The 19,475-nt window shown below is 45.4% G+C and overlaps 3 protein-coding genes across 3 annotated transcripts; 2 read left to right on the top strand and 1 right to left on the bottom strand.

Annotated features, from left to right (window-relative positions):
* Positions 1-4,059: 4,059 nt before the first annotated feature.
* Positions 4,060-6,403, top strand: ostn (osteocrin; the record flags this gene model as incomplete). The annotated part of the gene is made up of 3 exons (XM_084558838.1): positions 4,060-4,074; positions 5,706-5,935; positions 6,200-6,403. 3 exons carry the CDS (start codon positions 4,060-4,062, stop codon positions 6,285-6,287), a joined length of 333 nt encoding a protein of 110 aa, XP_084414964.1. The 3' UTR covers positions 6,288-6,403.
* Positions 6,404-7,780: 1,377 nt separating this feature from the next.
* Positions 7,781-16,218, bottom strand: iws1 (interacts with SUPT6H, CTD assembly factor 1). Its single transcript, XM_084559133.1, has 15 exons — positions 16,014-16,218; positions 15,011-15,093; positions 14,023-14,731; positions 13,806-13,874; positions 13,521-13,722; positions 13,382-13,439; positions 13,194-13,303; positions 12,963-13,113; positions 12,798-12,880; positions 12,547-12,676; positions 12,344-12,461; positions 12,140-12,251; positions 11,156-11,212; positions 10,883-10,994; positions 7,781-9,730 (listed from the first exon to the last, which is right to left on the bottom strand). The coding sequence occupies exons 1-15, from the start codon at positions 16,054-16,056 to the stop codon at positions 9,605-9,607; spliced, it is 2,163 nt and encodes a 720-aa protein (XP_084415259.1). The 5' UTR covers positions 16,057-16,218; the 3' UTR covers positions 7,781-9,604.
* Positions 16,219-16,544: 326 nt separating this feature from the next.
* On the top strand, positions 16,545-19,471 carry wdr74 (WD repeat domain 74). The gene is made up of 2 exons (XM_084558474.1): positions 16,545-17,468; positions 18,589-19,471. Exons 1-2 carry the CDS (start codon positions 16,860-16,862, stop codon positions 19,147-19,149), a joined length of 1,170 nt encoding a protein of 389 aa, XP_084414600.1. The 5' UTR covers positions 16,545-16,859; the 3' UTR covers positions 19,150-19,471.
* The last annotated feature ends 4 nt before the right edge of the window (positions 19,472-19,475 follow it).

The following is a 19,475-nucleotide window of genomic DNA, read 5'->3' on the forward strand; positions in this document are numbered from 1 at the left end:
AGAGAGAGCAGACTGAGTCAACATCCAGGAGAAGTCATCTGATCTGTGAATCACCAGCTCGGTGTTTTTACTGCAGAGTCAGCAGCAGGACGGTGGAAATCCTGCAGAGAAACAAATGAGCAACAGTTTCCTCCTCTGAGAACTCGGCCCTCGTCTCCGGGGTCGGGTTCATCCTCTGGGACGTCGACGTGGATCAGTTTCAGCTTCGCTTCTGATTCATCAGCTGATCTGACTCCACCGTGAACCCAGCTCCTGACACGAAGCTGGAACGCCCCGTCAGCCATCTTGGCTCCTTGGGCCCTCTACATGACCGCAGTGACTTTGTTGTCCCTGTCGCCACGGTGACGTCTGAGGACGGTGGTCCAGATTTAAAGCCATGACTCACCTGTAGCTGCAACTCTGTCTCACCTCAGAGGAAGTTTAAACGTCTCTGACGGATCCAGTCCAGAGTCTGTCCAACAACGTCACCCAGCAACGCAACATCATCCAACAACGTCACCCAGCAACGCAACATCATCCAACAACGTCACCCAGCAACGCAACATCATCCAACAACGTCACCCAGCAACGCAACATCATCCAACAACGACATCCAGCAACGCAACATCATCCAACAACGTCACCCAGCAACGCAACATCATCCAACAACGACATCCAACAACGCAACATCATCCAGCAACGCAACATCATCCAACAACGTCACCCAGCAACGCAACATCATCCAACGACGACATCCAGCAACGCAACATCACCCAGCAACGCAACATCATCCAACAATGTCACCCAGCAACGCAACGTCATTCAGCTATGCAACATCATCCAACAACATCACCCAGCAACGCAACGTCACCTAACAACGACATCCAGCAACGCAACATCATCCAACAACGACATCCAACAACGCAACATCATCCAGCAACGCAACATCATCCAACAACGTCACCCAGCAACGCAACATCATCCAACGACGACATCCAGCAACGCAACATCACCCAGCAACGCAACATCATCCAACAATGTCACCCAGCAACGCAACGTCATCCAGCTATGCAACATCATCCAACAACATCACCCAGCAACGCAACGTCACCTAACAACGTCACCCAGCAACGCAACATCATCCAACGACGACATCCAGCAACGCAACATCACCCAGCAACGCAACATCATCCAACAATGTCACCCAGCAACGCAACGTCATCCAGCTATGCAACATCATCCAACAACATCACCCAGCAACGCAACGTCACCTAACAACGACATCCAGCAACGCAACATCATCCAACGACGACATCCAGCAACGCAACATCACCCAGCAACGCAACATCATCCAACAATGTCACCCAGCAACGCAACGTCATCCAGCTATGCAACATCATCCAACAACATCACCCAGCAACGCAACGTCACCTAACAACGACATCCAGCAACGCAACGTCATCCAACAACGACATCCAGCAAACAATCATCACAGGAACCCTACTGACCCTAACAGTGTCCTGTCCGGTGGTTGGGGCCCCGGGGACGTCCCCTGCGTTGCCCCGTTCAACCAGTCGTCCCAGAGATGAAGCCAAACCAGGTCAGGAGCGGCGGCGGCCATCTTTACAGCAGAGGGTGCAGCAGTGACCTCTAGAGGTCAGTGTGTAGCTTAGCTGGACAGTTAGCTGTTCATCTATTACACGTCATCACAGCCAGCGTTCACCTCTGTCAAACTAAAACAGGTTGTAAGTTAATTAAAACAATTAACAGATTAGTTTTATTGTTATTAATAATAATAAGTTTATAGACTCAGTCTCTGGTCCCTGTGACCGACTCTGCTCCCTCTGTGTCTCTGTTTACATCCATGTATCCTGTTCCCATAGCGACAGGGAGGCAGGGGTGAGGTGGTGGGTGAGGTGAAGGGAGGGTGACATGACATCACCTGGAGGGAAGAAGAAGGTCGTCAGTAATTACAGGTCAAAGGTGTTTCCGTGGCGATTAGCGTGTTAGCAGCAGAGTCATTAGAGCCATTAACCCGGGACTGTTTTCACTATGACGGAGGGATGATAGAGGGATGGATAGGGGGAGGGACCTGTCGCCCCTAGCAACGGAAACACAAAGAAGAGGAAGAACTTTTTCTGTCCCGATGGTTTTCTCTGACGGACTCAGACTTCACGTAAAGTTTAGAAAGAAAGAAATCTTCTCCTGGTCTGAGTCGACAGAATCTGAGACCATGTTTGTTCTGAAAGCTGCAGGAGGAGGAGGAGGAGGAGGAGGAGGAGGAGGAGGAGGAGGAGGAGGACGAAGAGGAGGAGGAGGAGGAGGAGGAGGAGGAGGAGGAGGAGGAGGATGAAGAGGAGGAGGAGGGGGAGGAGGAGGAGGGGGAGTGATTGGTCCCAGGAGCTTTGATTTACAGGTAATGAACCTGATGATGATGATGATGATGGCATGTGACACTGGGAAGGAGGCAGAGGAAGTGATGTCATTGGAGCGCAGGCACCTGATTGGACGAGAGATTCCCCGGCAGCTATAAAACCTGAGGAGAGTCCATGAGGAGGAGACACGGGAGGAGACACAGGACGAAGGACGAAGGACGAAGGTACAAACGTGTGTGTTACTGTGTGTGATGTCCAGGTGTGTTCAGGTGTCTCTGCATGTTTTAAATCTAAAATCAAAACTTTTCTCCACAAACTTTCAAAACAAATTTAAATCACCTCCAAAATAAAAGCATGTTTTTATTTTCACCATTTTCCTTTGAATGAATTTAAGTTTTACTTTGAAAATCTAGTTTATTCTCATTTAATTCAATGTTTTTCTACAGATTTTAGTTTTTTATTCTAAGATGAGTTCTGACCGGATCTCTGTGTCATTTTATTATTTTATTTTATTTCTTTGAAGTTAAGTTTTCAGAACCAGAAGCAGGTGAACGAGGTGAACGTGGTGAACAGGTGTGAGTTGAGTCTGGAGCGAACGGAAGAATCTGACGACGGCGTGAAACGGTTTGTGCATCATCAGGAATGTGAGTGACGCCGACAACAAGTGTTGTTTTGTTTCCTGTGAGTCTGGAATACAGTGTGTGTGTGTGTGTGTGTGTGTGTGTGTGTGTGTGTGTGGGAATGCAGGAGTGTGCACGTCATCAGGCGTGCATGTGACGGCCCAAAGGCGTTTATTTGCAGAGATGGAAAAAACTAAAATTAGCTGGTTGTTGCTGGACAATAAGATTCAGGAGCTAAAAGAGAGAGAGAGTCTGTGAGAGATGATGATTATTAATAATATATGTGATCAGCTGACGGATGACGTCAGATCACTGATTTAATATTTTCCCAGTTTCTACTTTTATTTTTTGTGTCTGTAATTATTTATTATCTATCATTATTTACATCTATTCATTTTATTAATCATTTATTGTTTATTATTTCTCATTATTTATTAATCTATTATTTCTTACTGAGACCTGATCAGATGTCACGTGATCTGTTAGATCATTTGTTGGACCAGGCCGGTTAATCGAGCTCAGAGCTGCAGAGTCTGATGATCTGTCCTCGTCGTTTCCTCCAGATGCAGCTGTGCAGATGTTTGATCGTCTCCTGTCTGATCTGGTCCTTCTCTCTGCTTCACTGCAGCGTCGACGCGTTAAGAGTTCAGGTCAGAACACAAACCAACATGATCGACACATAAAGCTCCAGTAAATCCTTCTCTGTGGACTAAACTTCCATTTTAATATTTTCTCATTTATCTTATTAATTATTCCCAATAGTTTCTTCTTTTCATGTTCTGTCTTGTCTGTCTCTCAGCTGTAGCGTAGCTTAGCATTAGAGCTTTTATCCAATCATATTTCATCATCATGTTGCTGGGCCTTCACAGTTAAAACTGAAACACATTGTAATGACGCTGTTCCTTTAACCAATCACATTTCTAGTTGGTATTCTTAGTCCTTCTCTGTGGCCTACGGTAGCGTCAGCGTTTTACCGTCCTCTGATTGGACGGTCAGAGAGCCGCTCCGTTTAAGCTAAGCTAGCGGTGATGGTTTCTATAGCAGTAGCATCATATTAAGACGTGTTTTAATGAGGTCAGAGGTCAATGAAGGTCTATGAGGTAAATACACGGCCCACCATGCCTAAAACATGACCTTTGACCTCTAATAATAATATTAATAATACCTTTAAAAACAGCGTTTACAAAGTGCTTTGACAGTCAAGCATGAATAAAATACTCAGGCAAAATAAGAACAACCAACAATATTTGAGAAGACAATAAAAAGAATACATAAACAACCACATAACTAAAATAAAATAAAATAAAATAAAACACAGTAAAATAGAATGAATTAATTCAAGTTAAAAGTTAAAAAAAGAAAGTGACAAACCTCACATAAAAGCAAATCTATAAAAATGAGTTTTAAGAAGTGATTTAAAAGAATTCACTGATTGAGCCTTAAGTCCTCAGTCAGGACGTTAATACAAAATCCATCAGATCTGATCCCTGAGACGTCGTCAACACTTCTCTGACAGTAATCAGTCTGATCCCGTCATTCATCCAGGCGCTGCAGTCAGTAGCTTTTGGCAGCCGTTTCCAAAATGGCCGCCTTCATGGATTTATTTTTTTTTGGGGGGGAAAATTTTGCTAATTTTTGGAAGTTTTAAGTTAACAATATAATTTATTATTATATTTATTATTAATGAATGTTGTTTAAATTTCAGTCTGAATATTTTCTTGAATATATAATATATAATTACTTCATACTTTATTTATCACATTAGACTAAAATCAGATGTGGTACCGCTGCTATGTATGAGGTCATTTACTGTGATACGTTTCATGATCATATTTTTATTGTCTAATTTAATTAAATTATTATTTAAACAATGAAAATATCATCGTAAAATGTCTATTAATTTATTCCATATTAGTGGAATTTTTGTGATATTTATGTGATTTCTCACTTGGTAATTATTTGCCTTTTGTCGTTTCAACACAATTAATTATCAACTATCACATTAACTCAAGAGTTTAACCTTTAGCCTTTTAGCCTCTTTTAGCCTTTTAGCCTCTTTTAGCTCCTAGTTTTGAACCGTCGTGTTCTGGTGCAGAACAACTCGAGGACGTCACGTCGTTTCCCGTCAAATCATCGTGAGCGCCAAAACAAGCGTCCCCTCCCTCAGGGGCCCCGGGGCTGATATCAGGTGATGCGGAGCTGGAGATGTTTTCTGTTTAGTCTGGACGACATGTGATCTGTCAGACAGGAAGTCAGACGCTGCTCGCTGACGACCAATGAAAACACAGCAGAGCAGCGGGGCCCCTCCACCGCGGGGCTCCTGTGTTTTCTAAACGAAGAGACTCCCTCATGGAAAGATATGGAGGATCTTCATCAGCAGAGTTTAACATAAAGTCTTCAGAACATAGACCTAGCCAAGACCTAGACTTATCCCACCTCCATTTACTTTCAGGTCTTATCACAGGTTGATTCCAGCATAAATATCCAGTATTTAGCCTGATCTCATCCCATTTACTTTCAGTATTTAGCCTTATCCTCTGAGATATATTGTTTGTACTCTTGTCACACTTTTCTTTGATTGCAGCACATAGACCTATCCCACTTTAATTACAGTATGATTTATCTATTGTTCACTCATCACATTTACTTTCAGTACATATCCTCATCCCATCCCGTTTACTTTCAGTACATAGTCTTATCCCACTGGTGCCTTCCTGTCCTTTCGTTCCAGCATGTAGACGGACCCACACTGAGGGCCCCTGCGGCCCCTCGGCCCCGTCATGGAGGTGTGAAGGCGGGGGAGGAGCTAACGGCAAAGCTGCTCCGATTGGACGAACATATGAAAATGGAAAATGACGTCATGGAGCCAAAGAGGAAGAGGAGTTACCCTGGCAACGGCGTCCCGCTGGACCGCCTGTCCGTCAGCTCCATGGAAACCAAACAGAGGAACAACAAGCAGGGGTAGGAATGCTTGCTAACAGAGCTAACTGAGCTAACAGAGCTAACGGAGCTAACAGAGCTAACTGAGCTAACTGCTAGCTGAGCTAATGGAGCTAACAGAGCTAACGGAGCTAACAGAGCTAACAGAGCTAACTGCTAGCTGAGCTAACGGAGCTAACTGAGCTAACAGAGCTAACAGAGCTAACGGAGCTAACTGAGCTAACTGCTAGCTGTGTTGTTGTTGTTTCCTCCAAATATTTAATCTGCTTTTTGTTTTTTATGTAGTAAGGTGGTGGAGTTGCCAAGACGACGGGTCAACCCGCCTCCCATCGATAGGATCGGAATGAGCCGCCTACCGAGTGGCCGAGGATAGGCCACGCCCCCTCCCTACCTGAACAGCAGCCTCCTCTGGACAGGTAGAGAACTGCAGCTCAGGTCAATCATTAAAATAAACGAGATTAAAAAAGATCTTTTTATTTATCTGCAGAAGATTCATCACATGACACCACGCCGCCAATCACCTGCTGAGCCACGCCCCCCTCCCCCCTCACCTGGCCATGAATGTTTAATGATGGTGCATTCAGGTGCGGCTCGGAAATTCATTTAGAAGCAGCCGTCAGGACCAAAGCTTAGTTTTTATGATGCAGGAAGTTTAAACTGAGGAAAACACAGACGACTGATTTAAAACGAGCAGATTTATGGACGACGTTCTGAACGGACACGTTTGGATTCATTTATTAAATCTTTAAGATGTTTTTGACGCCTGCTGCAGCTTGACGTCGCCTGAATGCATCATCATCGCTGCCTCTTCCTCCTCCTCTTCCTCCTGCTGCTGAGACTGGAGGTGATTTTTAGTTTTCGCCTCGACTTGACTGGAGTTTCCAGCGTGAATCAGGACGACGTTGTTCCACTGAGACGCAGCGACGACACGTTGAACCTGGACGACGCTGCTTTAAATCTAAAAATCTAAAACTGGTTCATTTGACTCCAGGACGTCTGTAAAATATTAGACATTAACTCAAAATAATACAAACCCACATTATGACACAAAATTAGGAACATTTAAAACATCTGAGATTATTTCACACCACAAAATTACTTTTAATATAATTAGTTTTTCTTCTCCGTACAATTAATAATTTACTGATATTTAGTGAAACAGTTTTGAAAACAAATTACAAATGAGTTTGTAAATTAAGTTTTATTTCAACAAGATGTCACAGGACAAGTTGCTCAAATGAAATACTTATTTTAATACTGCAATAAACAAATAAAATTAAATATTAACTATATAAAGTTATTTTACTGATGTCTTTTGAGATTTTTAAAAAAAACTAAATGTACATATTAAGCTAAAAATAAAACTGATGACATGAATCCTTTTCATTTAATCTTCACGAAGCTGAAGAGAAAATTAAAAATTACAAAATGAGCTAAACTAGAATGAATTAGACAAACTCACCTGCAGCTAACTGCTAACACAAGCTAATGCTATAAACATTTATAGATTTAAATGGAGGCAAAAGGTTTGTGGCTAATAAAGCTGATATCTAACATTTTTAATTAAAACACAAAGCTGAGATGAACTGAGGTTTAATGAACTAAAACCTTCACACTTTCCTTTAAATCTGTTAAATCTCTTCCTGTTTATTCGAGCGTCGTCACAGTGGAACCACGTCCTGTTCACCGATTCTGTTCTTAAACGCTTTGAGCTTAATAAAGAGAAAATGATCAGAGACCTGAGTCTAGTTCTCTTCTTTTAATCTTTAATCTGATTTAGACTGAGACCTGATTCTCAAACACAGGAAACACCTGAACGCACCAGCTAGGATAAATTAGCTACCTTAATTAATTCATGTTTGATAATATAGGACTGGTTTTATCTGTGAAGGTGAACTTCCTGTTAGCACCTGAAGAAGACGACAGACGCCTCAGATGAGTTTTTGTTGAGTCTTTATTAAGAAACGTGAACTCTGTGAGGACGTAATGAACCGGACTATCAGCAAAATACAAACACCTTGACATAGAGACGAGAGTTCAGGGAGAGAGTTTATTCTTAAACACTGAAGACTCGACGGCTCTCTGGACGAGAAACGACAACCAACATATTCATCTCTAAAGCAACTCCTTAAACTCACGTCAAGCACAAGTTTTATTATTTAAAAGCCTGAGTCACGCTGCAAAGTTGTTCAGAAGAAAGACCCCAGAGCTAACTGCTAACGAGCTAACACAATAAGCCTTTATAGACGGAGGTTTATGGCTAACAGCGCTGATGTAGCTGAAAGCTAACAGTGGCTTCAGGGATAAAAGTTGTCAAATGACTGCTAACATCAGCTAACATTACAGCCTTGAAGATGGAGCTAACTGCTAACATCAGCTAACATTACAGCCTTGAAGATGGAGCTAACTGCTAACATCAGCTAACATTACAGCCTTGAAGATGGAGCTAACTGCTAACATCAGCTATGTTTTCTGTGACGCCTAGCATTACCTAACTTGGAGGAACACTAACTTGATGCTAACATGGATCTCACAGCTAACTGCTAATTAGCCACCATATGTGGCAGTACCATAAACCTAACATCAACTAATGTCAGTTGACACTGTTAATGTTAGCTAGCATTCTGGAGTCGCTACACAGTGAAGCTAGCATGAACCAATCTCAGTTTTAGCTCCAGACTTGAAAATGACAGCTAGCGTGTGACGTAAAGCTAACAGCGGGATATGGCAGATGACACTACTAATGTTAGCTAGCTGTCTCCTAGCATTACTTATCTCGTGTCAAGAGATAAAGCAAACACATCTGACATCTTTTTTTGGGTTTGAAATAAAACCTGCATTAGTTTTATCTCCAGACGACAAGATTACAGCCTTTAAAACAGAGCTCTCTGCTAACATTACACTCTCTGCTAGCATTACACTCTCTGCTAGCATTACTCAACTTGGAGCAAAGCAAACTTTGTGCTAAATGGTTTGGAGCTAAAGCTGATGTAGCTAATATTTGGAGAAAATGCCAACACAGTTAGCCTTGGGGTGAAGATAGCATGAATCAATATCAGTTTTAGCTACAAATGACCGCTAACATTAGCCAACATTACTGAAAACAGAGCTCACTGCTATGCTAACATTAGCTTTCTTAGTTGATTCTGACATAAAGCTAACGTAGCTTCACTCCAAAGCGTGTCCAGAACGCTAGCTAACATTTAAAGGTGTAGCTGATGTTGGCAGATGTTAGCTTTATGTTACAACCAGGTAAAAAGGCCAATGTTAGCAGTGAGCGCTGTTAGCAACAAACTTCAATCAAACATTCTTTAGTTACATAAAGTATTGGTTGAGCTATGCTAACAGAATGTGTCTGCTAGCATAGCTCAACTTTGAGCAAAGCTAACTTTGAGCTAATCAGCTAACACTGTGGATCCTTTTGGTTTGGAAGTGATGTAGCTAGCTGCTAACGTTAGCCTCTGCTCTTCAGGTCATTATTTACAGATCACATCTTTAGTTTGTTGCCCAGAGAGCCGACGAGTTTGAGACGATATTCACATTCTGACTGAAGCCAACGTGATCGGACCTCAGCCTCCGTAAGGCAGAGCTGGACCTGAGGGGGGCGCCGCTGAGGTTTGTTCAGGAAACAAAAACAAAATACAATAAATCCTATGGAGGTTAAAAAAAAAATAAGAAAAGACAAAACAATCAGAGCGGCATCCGGTTGCCTTCCACGCTGATTTTAACAGCGTGACCCGTCTTCGTCAGGCGCCGGATGTCTGCAAACCTACGCATCTGTTTATCGACCCGGGTCATCCCCTTCTTCATCGGACCCTGCAGGAGACAGAGACACCGGACTGAGACAGGAAGTAGAAGAAGAAGAAGGTTTAAACATGTCTTCACTCCTCATGCAGCTTAGACTGAAACCTTGTTAAGAGTCGTAGAGAATTTAATTCAGTTCTTTGTTAGAATATCAAGATCAAAGCCGGGTCCAGAGACAGATGCTCCACTCTGCCCCCTCCCTTCACACCATGCAGATGGACTTACTGCCCCCTGCAGGCCGGCAGCAGGAGCTACAGGGGCATTCTGTTGCCCTCTATGCTGATCTTCACTGCTCCCTGCGGACGGCCCATTTTCCTCTGCTCTGCGAAGCGACGCTTGTGCTTCTCCAGCAGGCTGATGGCTTTCTTATAGCCGCTCTACAGAGGACCAATCACAGCACAGCTCCTGACCTCACCTGAGCCACGCACGGCAGGTAACCGAGCAATTACACATTTTGAATAAAGAAATACCAACACAAGGACTGCTCGCTTCACAGCAGGTAGATTAAAACTTAAATATAAAATATAAAATATACTGTTATAATATCTGGTAATTTAATTAAGTCAGACTTAATTTATTTTTATTAACCAACTCTAGTTTCATTCCAGTGTTTTAATCAAAGACTCCAGGATTTTATTGTGAAAATGGGTCTTTTATTTTGAAAGGAAATCCTGTTTGCTGCTTAGATCTGAATATTATTAGACAGATGTTACAATAGATGAATAATTTTTATCATTTTAAACCAATTTCAGTAAAATATAAAATGAATTTATATGAAAACAGACGTTTAGTGTTTTCATTGAACCTTTAACAGACTGAGCTCAGACCAGGTTCCTTTATTAGATTTAAAAGAGGAAAAACATTCATTTGATTTATATTTAATCATTTCAGACTAGATTGTTAAAGGTGATAAATAATCTACATAGTACAAACATTACAACCTATAACTAATATCATATTAACTGTATAAACATCAGGACGTACATCAGAATAAAGTAGAAGCTGAATCTGTTTAGAGATGTTTTCAATAAAAACATGATTTTAGTGAAGAGACTTTGATCCATTAACATCACTGGAGTCATGTTTACAGCCCTGAGGCTCCGGCTGTATTTATTTATTTATTTATTTATTTATTTTATTTTATTTTAAAGACGTCAGACTCACCCTGGTGGAGTCTCCCTCCACGTTCCACTTGGGTCGAACCACGTAGTCCTTGTTGGAGGGCATCGGTACCCGGGCCCGGGCACAGAAGCCGGGGTCGCCGGGTCGCAGGGCTCTGCAGGAAGGAAGGAAGGAAGGAAGGAAGGAAGGAAGGGAGGAAGGAAGGGAGGAAGGGAGGAAAGAAGGGAGGAAAGAAGGGAGGAAGGGAGGAAGCATGTTATCAGACGTACTGGACTTTAAATGATCTGCGATCGGTGGAATCAGCCGTGGACTCACTTCTCCTCTCCCGTCAGCTGCTTCTCCAGATCTCTGCGCGGCGTCTGTCCTCCAGAGCTGCAGACAAACAGACAGAGACAGAGACAGAGGACAAACGTTAGCGTCGACCCCAGAGACACGTCTGTCCAGGAACTCTGTCCACACCAGCAGCGTCTCCATGCCGTTATCAGCGTCTCACAGCGGTTAGTCAGCTCTGACATCCTGCTGCCTCCGAGAGCTCACCTGTGATTGGTCTGCAGGTAACAGGAAGTAGAACGGTCTGCGTTCACACGGTAGGAATCACAACCACTGAGGTTCCTGCTTCGTCTAACCCCTCTGTGCAGCAGCGCCCCCCGCTGGCCGCAGCTAAATCACTGCCTCTTTAAAACTAGTACAACTCTGTAATTGAGATGATTTCTCTTTTTATTTCTTAATTTATTTCTTAACACTTATATAATTAAAGTTTCCTGATCAGCTGGAGTCGTTGCAGAGAGGGGTTAAAGACGTTAAACTCCCGTCAGACCGACTTGCAGGGACACCATGCATTTAATGACTGAACCTGGTCGGTGGAGAGAAGACGTCGGGTTCCTCCGTCCTCTCCACCTTCTGAGGCTGACTGGAGGAGGAGGAGGAGGAGGAGGAGGGGGGAAGATGAAATGAGATGGATGTAGAGGACACAAAGACGTCTGTCTCTGCTCAGACTAATCCTCCAGAGACAGAGACAGCGTAGCGTCTCACTAAGAACCTGATGATGATTTTACATCAACACATAAACACATGAGGACAACGAGGACTCGTCCTCCACCAGGAAACAGTCTGAAGGGACAGTTACTGAGAAAAAGACTAAAACTGAGACGCCACCAAATTATGAAGAAGAAGAAGAAGACGAGGACAGAAAGAGACTCAAACCAAGAACAACGACACAAAACGTCTCTGTGGGAGGACAAGGGGTCTTTGACTAGTCTGTGTCCATGTCTTTAATTCTGATGATGGACATTTTATTACCTGAGACGTCGTCTCTGGGGCATCTGCTGGTCCAGGTCTCTCTGCTGACGCTCCTCTCTCGTCATCCCCTTGTAGTTGGACGTCAAACCAAAGATCGGCCGCGACCACTCATCTGGACACGAGACACACATCAGTCATGTCCTCTACAGAGACACTGTCCTCTACAGGTACAGACAGGAACTACGTGGACTCGTTGGTTCTTACTGATGAGTTTGAGGGCCAGGTCTTTGTTGGACCGGGACTCTTTGGGGTGTTTGTAGAGGAACATGACGGCCCGTCCGATGCCGCTGTGTTTCAGCGTCTCCTGACTCACGCTGGGAAGCTGCAGGAGGAAAAACATGAGACTCTGGACTCTCTAAGGACGGACTCGAGCTTTGAGGACGTCCTCAGCGTCCGTCTGTACTCACCTCCTGAAGGATCCTGAGCAGCTCCTCTCTGATCCTGAGAGCTGGCAGCGATTTATCTGGGAGAGGACTGATCCACTCTTTAATGGCCGACATGACGCCGCTGTCGATAAACGTCTCCTTCAGGTCCTGTCTGAGGGACGAACGCCACCACAACGAAATATCAGCTTTGGACACGTGTTGCTGCTAATGCTAACTCTGCTAATGCTAACTCTGCTAATGCTAAGTCCCCGTGCTGCAGGCGGAGCTCTTACTTCTTCAGGTGCATGACGACCTGTGGCAGCAGGGTCAGTTTCTTCAGCGCCGGTTTCTTCTGGCTGTTCAGCGTCCGATCCTCCTGTCAATCAAACCCAGCGTCAGCGAGGCTCCCGCCGGTAACCAGAGCGGGCCGTGCTTTTATTTTGGCGGGGGGCTCTTACCTCGGCGGCCTCGTTCATCTTGGTGATCATGGCGCTGACCACGTCGTCGGCGTCGCTGATGAAGGTGCCTCCGTCGCGGTGCCGTCTCTTCTTGCTGTTCATGGCTTTCCTCCGGGCGAGCATGATGTCGAAGTCGGACATGAAGCTGGTGCTGAACGGGACAAACACATCGTTAACGAAACCGCGGCGACGCCTCCGTGTGACGTCATTAAATCAGTGAATGAAACCAACTCTTGGCCGCTGCGGTCGACGCCTTCGTCAGAGTCCGAGTCCTCGTCCACCTGCTGCTGGCGCTCCTTCGCCTCCTTCTTGTCTCCCTCCAGGTCCTCCTGGTTGAATCCCTGCAGCAGAAAAAACTTTGAGAAGCAGAAAAACACGGACGCACGTCTACGTTCTCACCGGAGAGAGAAGATCTTTACCGTGAACTCCTCCTCCTCCTCGTCTCCAGACTCTCCAAAGATGTCTGCGATCATTTTCCTGCAACGAACACAACGTTTACAGACGCGTCCTCACAAACGTCCCAGAGACTTTAAAGAGACACTCGGGTGTAGGACTCACTCCTCCTCGTCTCCAGATTCGCTGTCGCTACCGAACAGCGCCTTCTCGTCCTTCTTCCCCGCCGCCTCCTTCGTCCTCTCGTCCTCGCTCTCGCTGTCCGAGCCGAGCTCTTTCAGTTTGGCCGCCAGAGTTTTGTCGGGACCCATGAAGCCGCCGTCGCTGTCCGAGTTGTCGTCGTCCGATACCGCCCGACTCCTCTTCGCTGCAGAGACAAGACACTGAGGACGTGTCCCGGAGAGACGACGAGGACGACCATGTGTTGACATGAATGAGTCTGAGTGTTACCTGGTTTGTTGTCCTTCTCCTCCTCATCCTCATCCTCGCTGTCTGACAGGATGGCCTTCTTCCTCTTCACTGGGGACACATGAATGGACACATGAAGGGACACATGAGTGGACACATGAAGGGACACATGAGTGGACACATGAGTGGACACATGAGTGGACACATGAAGGGACACTGAAGACGTTCTGATGAACAGCTGATCTCTCTGGGTCAGTACCTGGCTTCTCGTCCTCCTCGTCACTGTCGTCTCTCTTCCTCCTCTCCTCCTCTTCCTCCTCCTTCTCTCCATCACTTCCTGCTGCAGCCTTCTTCTTCCTCCTCCCTCCTTCCTCCTCCTCGTCGCTGTCAGACTGCATCACTGCCTTCCACTTCCTTCCTCCTCCTCCTCCTCCTCCTCCTCCTCCTCCTCCCTCTTCCTCCTGCTTCTCCTCCTCATCAGAGTCTATCTGCGCCGCCTTACGTTTGGCGGTCTTCATCTCTGTGTCAGAGTCACTGTCGCCGTCCGAGCGGCGTTGAGGTTTGGCGTCCTCGTTCTCTGAGTCGCTGTCTGCGGCTGCTTTGGGTTTGTCCTCGCCGTCCTCCACGTCCGAGCTGCTGCCCCGGCGCTTGGCGGGGGACGGGGCGTCGTCCTCCTCGTTGTCCGACGCTCGCCGCTTGACCGGTGACGACCCCTCGTTGTCGCTCGCCCGGCGCCCCTCGTCCTCGGACGTGCTCCTCCTCCTGTGTTTGACCGGAGCGTCGTCGTCGCTGTCGGCGGGTCGAGGGGCCTCGCCCTCCGAGTCACTTTTGTTGTTGCTGCCTTGGCCCCTGGGGGCCTCGGCCTCCGAGTCGCTGTCGGCTCCGCGTCGGTCCTCGTTGTCAGAGTCGCTGGCTGCGGCGCCAGATGCCCGGTGGGGGGGGGCGTCGCCGTCGTTGCTGCCTTCGTCCTGATGAGACAAAACCAGCTTTGATCAAACTGAGCTGAAACTAACGAATAAATAATTAACTGTTAACAGGAATAATTAGGGCAGCACCGACACCCATCACCTCACCATCTAGTCTCATGTACACAGCACACACTACTTTAAACACCACTATTCTTAGACCCACTAAACCAGACTCCATTCAGAAACCATCCATTTTAAAGAGCAGCAGGCGTCTTCACAGAGCTGATGCACTGATTTGACAGGTGCTCATCAAACAAACTGATCTCAGAGCAGCCTGACCTCTGACTGACGCCCGTCGCTCCTCGCCTCCTCGCCGCCTGACGCCGGGTGTTCGTCCTGAACCGGAGTGCCGCCGCCATCGTCTGCAGAACACACAACACACAACACGTCAGAGAAACACACATCAAGCATCTTAACGTCTTTACACCTGGTCATCGTCTAGTGGCAGAGCTGCTGAGGTCAAGTTAAAGGTTAAATAACAAACGCTCTAAATACAAAATCTAAACACAAGTCATGTTCGTGGGTTATTAAATCCCAGTGGAAAACAGTGTGTATAGTAAATAAATTAAAACAGTAAATTGTTTTAATATTCATATAAAAGGTCTAAAGGTTTTATTTTTAATCAACAGTAGTGAATCAGACTGAATCTACAGCGTTTTGTGTAATCAGTTTAAAAAACAACCATCGTCATCAGTCCTTAAACCAAACCCCATGTAAAAAATACGCATTTTATGGTTCGCGGTTCATCAGCACATGGCAGAATATATAATATACAAAAACTTTATAAAAATATTTCATCTTTAAGACCCGCTGATGGATTCGGCACAGATCCCCTCTCATCCCTATCAATTAAAATCAGTTAATTATCAAAGGTTTGTCCAGATGTGATTAATATTAGGCCAACGATGAATCAGAGCTTCATATGAGCACGATGCTAAGCGACAGGAAGAGACTCCGTGACGGATTCAAGCAGGAATGGAAGTCCCCTTTACTTCCACAGTTACTGACTATAAACGTCTAATTAAAAGGTTTAAAGGTAAATGAGGCTGAGAGCTTTAAGGATGTGCGTCCTCCTCCAAGGAGCTAAAACGGGACACATTTCCTGGTAACCGACACTGCTGCTGACCCACATATCCATAACAAACACGGAGGAGCCGAGACGACTGTTAACATCACGTTTATCACCAGTAAACACGTTAACCGTTGATTAGCGGGTTTTAACACAGCCTAACGAGTTGTTGTTGTTGTTAGCTTAAAAAATGAAACAAAGCAGAACTCTCACCGGAATGGCTCCCGGACATGAAGTCGTCCTCTTCTCCGTCCATTTCTCAGACGAAGAAAGATTCTGTCTCGGTTCTGGAGGCGGAACCCGCTCTCTGTCTACTCAACGTCAATTAATAAAGCGGGAAAAATAAACCAGAACAACGTAACACTGCGCCGTGTAAGCTAACACCAACAGCTAGCTGCTGTACGCTAGCCCCGAGACCCAAAATGGTGAAAGTCCCGTCATTGGCGCATGCGCTCAGAATCGGTCGCTTATCAATGACGTAGAATACGTTTAAAATAAAATCAGTTATTTTTTTTTAATAATTAGTTTTATTGAAGCGAGTTAAGACCAAAAAGTAAGAAAAATAATTTAAATAATTACAAAATGAATCTTAAGTTATTTTTACGTACTAATTACGTATTTGGTGAATTAGTTTACAAGAAACTATTTTTATTTTTATTCAAAGTGTTTTTTTAAAATATAATATTTAATTTTGACTTTGTAAAATAAGGAATATAGTAAAATTTAACTAATTAAAAAGACGATACAACGTTTTATTGTCATAACATTGATATTTTCATCAGACGCTGTACAAATTGATTATTTTTTTCATCTCACATTATTCTCATTTTTATTTCACATTTTATCTTATATTTAACATTTATTTATTTTTATTATCTGGTTTAATAACCGACTTCAATAAAGTTTATTAAAAAAAAAAAAAAAATCCAGCTGTTGCACAGTGACGTCCTCAACGCGCGACGCAGTTAGTAGAGGAGCCACGCGTGTTTTTCCGGACCAGAGCCCGGAGCTGTCCGATTTGTTTTGTGTCCAGTTTTCGGCAGATTGAAGTCCGGTGTGATGGGGGACCAGAGCCGGATATGTTCCGTGTGGCTCGGCTCGGAGACCGGTATCCTAAAGGGGGTCAGCGTGTCCCGGAAACAGGCCTTTAACTTCTGCAACACGAGCCACCTGAGCCGCGACCAGGAGGTCCGCGCGCTGTGCTGGGGGGACCCGGCGGAGAGCGAGCTGCTGGTCGGCTCCGTGGACGGGACCGTGAAGACGTTCAGCGTCGAGAAGGGCGTCTTCACCGACTGCCGTCGCTACGGAGAACCCACCGAGGGCTGCTTCACCGGGCTGGCGGCGCTGGACGGCTCCTCGCTGGTCACCTGCGTGGAGTCCGGGACGCTGCGGGTCTGGAGGGAGGACAGCAGCGAGCCCGTGAAGGAGCTCAACGCGGGGAAGAACGTGTGCAGGATGCGGCAGAGTCCGGTCCACGGGAACAAGGTCGCCACCGGCGGGAAGGAGAACGGCCTGAAGGTCTGGGACCTGGAGAAACCGGAGCAGCCCGTGTTCACCGCGAAGAACCTGCGGGACGACTGGCTGGACCTACGGCGGCCGCACTGGGTCAGAGACATGGCCTTCATCCCGGACTCCGACAAAGTGGTCACCTGTACAAGTTACCACCAGGTGGGTGAGCGACAGATGCAGACAGACCAGACTCCATTCAAAAAACGTTCAATTCAAGGACCATTTACTTAGGTGAAACGGACCAGACTCCATTCAAGAAACGTTCAATTTTAAGGAACACTTACTAGGGTCAAATAGACCAGACTCCATTCAAAAAACGTTCAATTTAAGGACCATTTACTTAGGTGAAACGGACCAGACTCCATTAAAAAAAACGTTCAATTTAAGGACCATTTACTTAGGTGAAACGGACCAGACTCCATTCAAAAAACGTTCAATTTAAGGACCATTTACTGAGGTCAAACGGACCAGACTCCATTCAAAAAACGTTCAATTTAAGGACCATTTACTTAGGTCAAACGGACCAGACTCCATTCAAAAAACGTTCAATTTAAGGACCATTTACTGAGGTCAAACGGACCAGACTCCATTCAAAAAAACGTTCAATTTAAGGACCAGTTACTAAGGTCAAATAGACCAGACTCCATTCAAGAAACGTTAATTTTAAGGACCATTTACTGAGGTGAAACGGACCAGACTCCATTCAAAAAACGTTCAATTTAAGGACCATTTACTTAGATCAAACGGACCAGACTCCATTCAAAAAACGTTCAATTTAAGGACCATTTACTGAGGTCAAACGGACCAGACTCCATTCAAGAAACGTTCATTTTAAGGACCATTTACTTAGGTCAAACGGACCAGACTTCATTCAAAAAACGTTCAATTTAAGGACCAGTTACTAAGGTCAAATAGACCAGACTCCATTCAAAAAACACTTATTTTCTGAGATGCAATCAACCAGACTCCATTTAAACACTTTCCATTTTAAACAATATTCTCTTGGATCCAATGAACTAAACTCTATTTGGAAACCATCAATTTTAAACACTCCTTCTGTTAGATCCATAAACCAGACTCCATATAAAAACCATCAAACGTAAACAATATTTTCTCAGATCAAATAACCAGACTCCATTCAAAAACTGTCCATTTTAAGGATAATTTTGATCTTTATAATTTCCCCTAGTATTAAGGAGTCATGTGATCAACACTGATATATATAATGTGACTTGTAACTGTCGGCTGTGTAATAAAGTTGTTTTGAATCGTCTCTCAGGTCCACGTGTTTGACCCGTCCACCCCTCAGAGACGTCCCGTCCTGGAGGCCGAGTACGGCGAGTATCCGCTCACCGCTCTGTCTCTGACCGCCAGCGGCTCCACGGTGGTGGTGGGGAACACCCAGGGGCAGATGGCCCTGCTGGACCTGAGGAAGGGGCTGGTGCGCGGCTGCCTGAAGGGGCTGGCGGGGGGCGTGCGGGCGCTGCAGTGTCACCCCACCCGACCCGTGGTGGCGTCCTGCGGCCTGGACCGTTTCCTCCGCATCCACAGCCTGGAGGACCGGACGCTGCAGCACAAGGTCTACCTCAAGTCTCGACTCAACTGCCTCCTGCTGTCAGGACGGGACCTGGAGGACGAGGGGGGGGCGGCGGAGGGGGTGAGTCAGGAGGTGAAGGAGGAAGAGGAGGAGGACGAGGTGTGGGACGCCATGGAGCAGGTGGAGGAGAAGGAGAAACAGAAGAGAAAAACAACAACAACAGAAGAAGAGGAGGAGGAAGAGAAGGCGGAGGAGGAAACACAGAAGAGCAAGAAGAAGAAGAGGAAGAAGGGAAGAGACTGAGAGGTGTTTGAGGTGTGACCAGAGCGTGGGACGTTTGAGCGTTGGACTGAAATAAAAAGCTTCCAGGACTGACGGAGCTGTTTGTGTTGATCAGAGAATAAACTCAGATCTGATTTTACACATTTTTAAACACGTTGGAAACAGTTTGTCTCCTGAACGTCACGGCTGCAGATTCATGAACTTCTTTAATCTTTAATTGTAATTGTTTTTTTTCTGTAATTACAATTAAATGTGTATCTTCTTCCTGTTTTGGTTCCAGTTCAATGAATGTGAACATGTTTACACCTGTCAGCCATAACATTATGACCACTCAGTCGTGTCAGGGA

The sequence above is a fragment of the Chelon labrosus genome, assembly GCF_963514085.1.
Source record: "Chelon labrosus genome assembly, chromosome: 13".
NCBI lineage: Eukaryota > Metazoa > Chordata > Actinopteri > Mugiliformes > Mugilidae > Chelon > Chelon labrosus.

Coding starts and splice junctions, on each gene's coding strand:
- iws1 (XM_084559133.1), bottom strand. CDS start 16,056: ATGGACGGAGAAGAGGACGACTTCATGTCCGGGAGCCATTCCG. Junction 13,723..13,805: donor GGAGAAGGACAACAAACCAG/GTAACACTCAGA, acceptor TTGTCTCTGCAG/CGAAGAGGAGTCGGGCGGTA. Junction 11,213..12,139: donor CCCCAGAGACGACGTCTCAG/GTAATAAAATGT, acceptor GTTTGTCTGCAG/CTCTGGAGGACAGACGCCGC.
- wdr74 (XM_084558474.1), top strand. CDS start 16,860: ATGGGGGACCAGAGCCGGATATGTTCCGTGTGGCTCGGCTCGGAGACC. Junction 17,469..18,588: donor CCTGTACAAGTTACCACCAG/GTGGGTGAGCGA, acceptor ATCGTCTCTCAG/GTCCACGTGTTTGACCCGTC.